At 38.7% G+C, this 8702-nt stretch overlaps 1 protein-coding gene across 1 annotated transcript; it reads left to right on the forward strand.

The window, feature by feature from the left end:
- Positions 1-2548: 2548 nt before the first annotated feature.
- On the forward strand, positions 2549-8474 carry LOC575294 (retinol dehydrogenase 14). The gene is made up of 6 exons (XM_775706.4): positions 2549-2775; positions 4788-5027; positions 5606-5698; positions 6710-6895; positions 7344-7450; positions 8121-8474. Exons 1-6 carry the CDS (start codon positions 2622-2624, stop codon positions 8298-8300), a joined length of 960 nt encoding a protein of 319 aa, XP_780799.3. The 5' UTR covers positions 2549-2621; the 3' UTR covers positions 8301-8474.
- The last annotated feature ends 228 nt before the right edge of the window (positions 8475-8702 follow it).

Below are 8702 nucleotides of genomic sequence, written 5' to 3' on the forward strand. Positions count from 1 at the left end.
ATGCTCATCTGACCGTAATTAAACGCCTGAAACCCCTGAGCTTCTGGGGGATCTGCCCCCTGGACCCAACCAAGAGCCCTTAGGCGGGCCCCTCGATACTCATCTGACCGTAATTGAGTGCCTAAAACCCTTGAGATTCCGGGGCTCCGCCCTCTGAACCCCAAGCCAATTAGTGACCTGCCATTGTAACAATTAGGTATCAAAATAATGCTCATCTGACCGTAATTAAATGCCTAAACTCCTGAACTTCCGGGGCTCTGCCCCCTGGACCCCGTCTAGGGCGCTAAGGCGGACCCCTGAATGCTAATCTGACCGTAAATTAAAACCTTAAACCCCTGAGCTTCCGGGGCGGACAAGGTATCAACATATGTTCATCTGACAGCAGGCGCGTAGCCAGGGGGGCGGTGGGGTGGTCCCCCAATAAACGCCGGCCAAAAAAGAGAGGAGTGTAAAGGAATAGGACGTAGGAAGAAAAGGGAATAGACAAAGAACATAATTATTTGAAATTCAGACAAGGATTAAGAGTCGAGAACGGTACAACGAATCGTCTTCTTTCTCTAATGAATTAATGAAACGTCAAAGCTTTCGCGCTACGCGCGGGGGAGGGCAGGGGGAACTTAATTCAGACGAGGATAATTTTTGGGAACGGTACAACGAATCGTCTTCTTTCTATAATAATTTAATGAAACGTCGAAGGGGGGGATTGATTTAGACAAGAATTAAGAGTCGAGAACGGTACGACGAATCTTCCTCTTTCTCTAATGATTTAATGAAAAGTAAAAGCTTCCGCGCTTCGCGCGGGTGGGGAAAACTAAATTATTTTCGAGAGCGGAACAACGAATCGTCTTCATTCTCTAATAATTTAATGAAACGTCGAAGCGGGGGGAAAACTGAATTTAGACAAGGATTAAGAGTCGAGAACGGTACAACGAATTGTCTTCTTTCTTTACTGATTTAATGAAACGTAAAAGCTTCCGCGCTTCGCGTGGGAGGGGGGAAACTGAATTTAGACAAGGATTAAACGTCATAACGGTACAACGAATCGTCTTATTTCGCTAATGATTCAATGAAACGTAAAAGCTGTATTCAGACGAGGATTATTTTCGAGAACGGTACAACGAATCGTCTTCTTTCTCTAATGATTTAATGAAACGTACAAGCTTCCGCGCTTCGCGCGGGAGGGAGGAGGGGAAAACTGAATTCAGATGAGGATTAAGAGTCGAGAACGGTACAACGAATCGTCTTCTTTCTCTAATGATTTAATGAAACGTAAAGGCTTCCGAGCTTTGCGCGGGAGAGGGGGATGAATTAAGACGAGGATTAAGAGTAAAAAAACTGTACAACGAATCGTCTTCTTTTTCTAATGATTTAATGAAACGTAAAAGCTTCGCGCGGGAGGGGAAAAACTATTTTCAGACGAGTAGGCACGTACGGAAGGGGGGAGGGGGTTAGGGGGTTGACCTTCGGTTTTTTATGTGTGTATTTTGGAGCAACCCCCCCCCCCCCCCTTTTCTGTGATTTTTTTTTTTTTTTTTTTTAATTTAAAAAAAAAGAAAAAAAAGATGCCAATTGCTGACCTAAAAAAGGTGACCTCACCCCCCAAAAAAAGTGTCCTCTCCCCCCCCCCCCCCGCTTATTTAGCGGCTGGCTGAGTCGTTACAATTTTTTTTCGGACCAAAAAAAAAAAAGTGGGCCCCCCCCCCCCCCCCATAAGAAATCCTGGATCCGCGCCTGGGTACACCTGTAGGTTTGGGACTTTGGGTTGAGGGTTAGTTAAACTGTTTTGTCTAGGGTTAACATTAAGAATTGGCTAGTCTATTGCCAATTTATGGACCAAATGTTGATGAAGAATGTGTCAACTGTGGCAAGTAATTAGAACTTTGATTCATTTTGGCCTACTAAAAACTATCCTTAAAAGACGGTGAGGAATATAGCTTTAATCATTGGGTTTGATTATTTCAAGATACGCAATAAATGATACATACAAGCTTAAAAAGCTTGAAACAATATACTAGTTTGTGTTTGAGTTTCATTAATAGCAAGTCCAGTTATGTTCTTATTGTTTGATATGTATTCAATTGTTGTTAGGAATTCCTTTCTATGAAATTTTTTCCCCTTCCAACAAAATCACTTAATTGACTTTGAAGTGCATGCTGCAAGATATGAAAAAATATCTTCTTTTGTACTATACATTTTCTTTGTTTGCCCTAAGACATGTACTATCAAGATTCTGAGAAGTCTATAATGATGCAACATGATCTCTCTTTTGGGGGGGGGGGGGGGGGGGGGGGGGGAGGGCATATCTAACTGAACCGGGGGAGCACTACTGAAGTTTGAACCAACCAATAATTTAAGTGAAGAGAATGCAGGAATAGGTATTTGTTCATCAAATCTTCTTGGAATCATATCAATCATCTTCCATCATCAGCTCTTCACGTCCGATTGATATAGCGAGTGGTCGCGCGTCTTCCTAAATCTTTCTGGCATACCATCTTAATCCGAAACATAATATCCGCTGCGGCTGAAACAAATCTACTTTTCATTGCACGCGCCAGATCTGACTGAGCGCTAGCTGAGCCTTACTGTCTGCCCTGAAGAACTGAAGAATCAACAACTTTAAAATGGTGTTTATTGATAATATTACGACAATTGTAGGTGTCACGGTGTTTGTGACACTTGCAATTCGTCTGTACATCCGAGTAACTCAGACATTTGCCCAAGTTGAAGGTTGTACAATGGAAGGAAGGACAATACTCGTTACTGGTGGAAGCGACGGTAAGTGAAACAGCAGGGCCGCCGTGACTTTTGGCTGACTAGTCTCATCAGTGCCCGCTACCTTCTTCAAAGCCCGCGCGCGCTTCGAGCGCGAGTGGACTTTTGAAGTTGGGTTGGCCTCCGATCTTCTTCTTCTTCTTCCTTTTGAGTACAGACCTCTTTACAATGGGCCTAAATATTACATGTTAAATGTTTTGTACATGTCGCTTATCTTTAAAAAAAAATGATAGGAGCAACTTTAGAATAGATCTAGGTTCTACCCCACCACAAAAAAATGATCAGAAATTAACTTATTAAAGGTAGATCTAGATCTAGACATACTAGTACTATTAGTAGTCTAGACCCTATGTCTAAGTTAGACCTCTATGTCCCTTTTGCAGCCAGCCTCAAATTCTGTAGAACTTTGCAGGAATTATGATTATGAATATGTCATGTAGATCTAGATCTAGACTATGTCATATCTGTGAAATTTAAACGTTAGCAGTGTCCTCATATTCAAATTATGCAAGGAAACCCATTTACTTGCTAGACTTCACTGTCGGACACTATTGAGTGACTGACTGGCTTTTTTTCTTCTTTCATTCGGGACAACTGTCTGAAAATCAAGACTATTACTTTTGGGCTCTGTACTGTAGCCCTAAAGTCGATTTGACAACTAATAGTAATTATTTTCCCACTTAAGACATTTTCAACTTCAAGCCCAAACTTTTTTAGGGAAGTTCTAAATAAGCATTATCTTTCAAATGCAGTTGGAATTTAACTTTTTCATTTTTTTGGCCTGCAAATGGGACATATTACCTTTAAGCCCAGTTGATCTTTTTAAACATTAAAAATTATTATTAATATTTACGAAGATTGAAGTTATTTACTTAGATCTAGACCTAGAATCTAGATCTAAATTGATTGTAACGGTTCCGTGGCGTGGCGTAGGCATTATGATTATGAAATTAACATTGCATGTTTGAGCTTATGTGACTTGTGTAAATGGTTGTCGGAGACGCCAAGTTCAAAGATCAGCAATGCGTGACATTTGCATGATTCGGCGCGGGCGAGGGTATAACACACGTATAAGGTATAGCGTTTTTTCAAAATCTAGCACATGCATCGTGCGTGAGAGCTTTTCAAGACCCTCGAAATGCGTGATGTCACGCCTAATGCGTGATACTTGGTAGCTCTGGGTTGTTGTTATTATTTGTTTTTGGAAAACTGCCCCTGATGGTTCTTCAACAATTTTCCCTTGTTCTATGAACAAGGGGCAACTTTTAAGAAATATGGCTAGATCTCGGTCTAGATCGAACTAAAAATGAAGAAGAGAGCTTTTTCGTTCTTGTAAAGTTTAAATGATAAGTTTTATTTTTGTTGAAAAATATCAAACTTGATTTTATCACTTTGACGGTGGGAAGGGTGTGCTATTAACAATTGATTTGATTCTATGGAACTTTAGTCTTTAGCTGATAATTCCTAGATAGAATAAGAATTTTGTTTCACTCAAAGAGGAGGCGATTTGGCTCAGTCGGTAAAAGCATCTGGCTGTCGGACCAAAGATCTCGGGTTCGAATCCCACCCAGGCGGAAGACTGAAGCCTGCGTTGTGTGTTAACGTGCCCCTCCTCTTTTTCATAGGCGCAGGCTATGTTTAATAAGTGGGAAACGCTGTGTCACTCGGATATGACATCAAGAGCCACAAGTACCCTTGCATATTAAGAGCTCATTGTAATATTAAAGAGTAGGCCCTAGGGGGAAATCCCAGTGTAGTGGTCCACCTGAACACCCCAATCAGGCCGAGTTTATACGGCATCTGCAAGAATCTTCAGTATTGAAGGAGGCAGATTATCTTGAATAAGAAGAGAGGATGTGTACTTGACCAGTGACTTTTGTAATCTATTTTTCCTACATTTTTATGGTCAAGATCCTTTTTCTAGACAAGGGATTTCGTTTCAATGTTGCATTATTCAAATTTTCATCAAATTTCATCACTTTCCATCAAATTTTGGCTTTGTATTTTTGCAACAGGTATTGGAAAGGCAACGGTCAAACTTCTTGCTGCAAAGAGGGCAAGGGTCATCATTGCTTGCCGTAATGTTGAAAAGGGAGCTGCAACTCGGGATGAAATCATCGCTGCTACTGGCTACTCGAACATCTCGGTGATGAAGTTGGACCTGTCCTCACTTCAGTCTATACGCACCTTTGTAAGGGAGTTCAAGCAGGAGGAACACAGACTAGATGTCCTTATCAATAATGCTGGAATACTTGGTAAGTATTGGGCTTTAATTCTTCTCTGCCAACAATTTGTTTTGTTCAACCATTCAACCTCTTACAAGATTCAAACAAGTCATTTAACAATTTTGACCATGGAAAGGATATGAGGGTCATTTTATGACCTTAAATTAACAGTTTTGTTGTCAATACTTCTTTATTACCAATTCAAAAATTTACCTATAACACAAAAGGCAGTGGGCGCTTTTAAAAATCGAAAGACCCTACACAGGAATGATTGCTCCATTGAGATAGTGCCAATTAGTGGGGTCCTTAAAACAGACTCTTCATCTTCACAGGAGTTATTCTGGTTTTTGTATGCCTATCTTTAACTCTACAAGTGATATCTTGTTCAAATTAATGTATAAAAAAAAGGATTGAAGAAATTTGAATAGTGTGTACCTTGTAGACCCCTAGTGTAATTGACGCAAATATGTAAGGAAAGCACTTATTTCGTCTGAAAATAGTGGTAGGCCTTGATTCTTTTTCATAGTTGGATGAATTTGGCTGTAGATTGTAGTTTTCTTCCATTCATTTTTATTTTTCTATGGGTTTTTTATCTTTCTTTTGGGTAGCTCCTGCCAAAAAGACGATAACAGAGGATGGATTGGAATTGACATATGCCACAAACCATTTTGGACCATTTCTTTTAACAAACCTACTACTTGGTAAGTATTTACAAGAAATAAGTACACCAATTAAATTTTCAGTTCATTTTTAAAAATTGATTTCATTCTGCGGAATGAAAACAAACTTGTACATTAATATGTACATGTGTATGAACCACACCACAATATATTCCACTGATGTTATTAGTAGCCTAAAAGGAATGTGGCATTCAGTTACTGCTGATATATGCATGTGTATGAAATAAGAAATGTGTGAAAAAGGAAGTGTGATGGCTGCTTCTTCAAATCGAGGGAGCGAACTGAAAGGAGGAGAACAACGATATATGAGACTAGGCTCTTCAATGGACACTTACAAATTTAGTTATTTCCAAGGACACTTAAGGACTGGGACGAGCTACCTCAGATCACCGTCAAACTGCCTTCTTTGGAGCAGTTCAAGGTGGCTCTTGAAACAATTTAGTTCCCTTTTCAGGAACTGTACCGCATAGAGCTGTATAACAACTCTATGCTCTACCCTCATCTAGATGTCGATCAAGCGTTGATGAGTATTACCATAGAAGTAGAAGTAGATATAGACCTACTGTGTGTAATTGGGCAGGTCCAAGCTATTTGGATTGGACTGTGGCTATTATGGGCTAGTTCATTTGTGGAAAGTTTTAGTTCTGATCAACTCTTTAATTAATTTTGTATGTAATTAATGTGCTGCGTGACGTACGGGACGCTGCACATTAATTACATTAAAAATTAATTAAAGAGTTGGTCAGAACTAAAACTTTCCACAAATGAACTAGCCCATAATAGCCACAGACTCATACCAAAAGATAGCCATATAAAAAATTTCATCTTTTGTTATTTCTTGTTTAAATTCTCTGAATGTCCTGTACGTCACAATCCAAATAGCTTGGACCTGCCCAATTGCAGAATATACAGAGATCTTGTAAATGCCTATCTAGACTACCACCTGCGCAACGAAAGTTCTTGAAACACTAATATAGAATATTTTTGAGAGAAATACCCAATGTAGTATTTTTTTGGTTTCATTCTTGAAAGACTTGTTAAAGAAGACTGGTCCTGGTCGTATCATCAATGTCAGCTCTGTTGTGTATACAATGGGTAGCATTGACTTTGATAATCTTTGTGCGGAGAGGAGTTACAGCAGCTATACGATCTATGGACACACCAAGCTAGCTAATATCCTTTTCACAAAAGAACTGAGCCAGAGATTACAGGGAACAGGTAGGCATTTATAATAGAAATACTTGTGCGTGATATATTTTATTCTCAATCTGATTGCAAAGTGTTTTGAGAGTATCATAGCCTGGGCTCAATGGAAAAGGCATGTTAAATGATTTTGACAGATGAATGATTTATAGTGACATTTCCAATTAAGATTACTTTATTACTTAATTTTAAATGACGATTGTAGACGGTTTCAATAGCTGAAAAAGTGTGTTTATTTAAATAATAATGATTGAATAAGTGTTGAATTTGTTGCATGTAAGGACTTTTACCATGGATGCAAAGCACTTCACACAATTACTAACATAGCCTTACAAAAGATTAATATTGTGAAATATATTGCCCCCTCTCAACTGCAATTTGGAACTCTAGTTTTAAGTATTCTACTTTTACATGGTTGAGAGACAGCATCGGAGAGTAATTCCAACTTGTGTTTTCTATTCAGGTATAACTGTTAATTGTCTTCACCCTGGGACTGTGAGGACAGCTCTTCTGAACTATAGACCACACCTGAAAGTTATTTCTTTCATCTTTGGATCTCTTTTCTGGAAGGTTAGTATGACTATTAAAGCACACTGATTTTGAATATTAGCTTGCAAAGCAATGTGTAACGGCTCTTTTGCATTAACAGAAGATTTTAAAAGCTTGTTTGCGTAATTTCTTTTATTAATGCTGCAGTACACACTATTATTCACTGTTATCGAATAGACATGTTTCATATGGCGGTTGTATAAAAACATATTTGCAAGAATTGTACTTGGGTAAATGTCAAGGGAAAAAATTATTTTTTTATTTTTTATAAATGGTGAATTGGAGGGTACCTCGCAAAATATGACACAGAGTTGCCAATTTGCATTTGATTGATCGGGCCTTCAAAAATTCATAACTTTCTTATTTTTTCAATCCGTTTTTGCTTTAACTTTCACCGACCTGTTTCTCTAATTTTTCTGCTTCTATTTCAGGCTGGACTTCTCGTTAAAAAAATTATTGTTTTCCAATTTCCATACGTTTTTATAAATCCTGAAAATATATTTTTTTTAATGTTTTTTACCCATGTATCCTCATTTCAGGTGAAAAATAGTTTGCTGGAATATGGTAGAAGTAAGATAGTGATATCACTGTTTCCAGACAAAAACTGAATCATTTGAGCCTTTATAATTCGGGCTTCCTACACAAGGTTCTAACTTCATCATATTTTCTGTTAAATTTCTTTTCATTTCAGGATCCTGAGGTAGGAGCACAGACCTCTCTCTACCTGGCTGTATCGGGAGAGGTCAACGGGGTCACTGGTCAGTACTTTGACAACTGTCGTCCTGTAGTTCCATCAGCAAAGGCAAGGGATGATGGGGTAGCGAGGAAACTCTGGGAGGTCAGCGAAAAGCTTACTGGTCTAGCACAATGATAAAAAGTGTCCTTTTGTTTAATAGAAGTAAATTATTGATCTGTTCACATAATGATACCTATGTTTTAGGGTTGATTCGAAAATGATTTTTATATAAGGCCTAAAAAAAAAATTGATGACTTGGCGTAACGGGTCACTGAAAATTAGGGTAGGTAGGGCGATATTTTTGTTTTTTTTGTTTTTGTTTGTTTTTTTTTGTTTGTTGTTGTTGTTGCTTATATTTGCATACATGAAATTAGCCATTCATACACATACATACATACAGTGGCGTAGATAGGTCCTCAGACCTTGGGGATGATCTGATGAGAGGGGTAGACCACAATATGTTCAAATATTTAGGTCATCCACTTTGCCAGAGCTTGTCGTTTTCTTCATGACTTGAAGATCGACTTTGTCTCGTCG

This window comes from Strongylocentrotus purpuratus, unplaced genomic scaffold (genome assembly GCF_000002235.5).
Source record: "Strongylocentrotus purpuratus isolate Spur 01 unplaced genomic scaffold, Spur_5.0 spur5_scaffold_15, whole genome shotgun sequence".
Classification (NCBI taxonomy): Eukaryota; Metazoa; Echinodermata; class Echinoidea; order Camarodonta; family Strongylocentrotidae; genus Strongylocentrotus; species Strongylocentrotus purpuratus.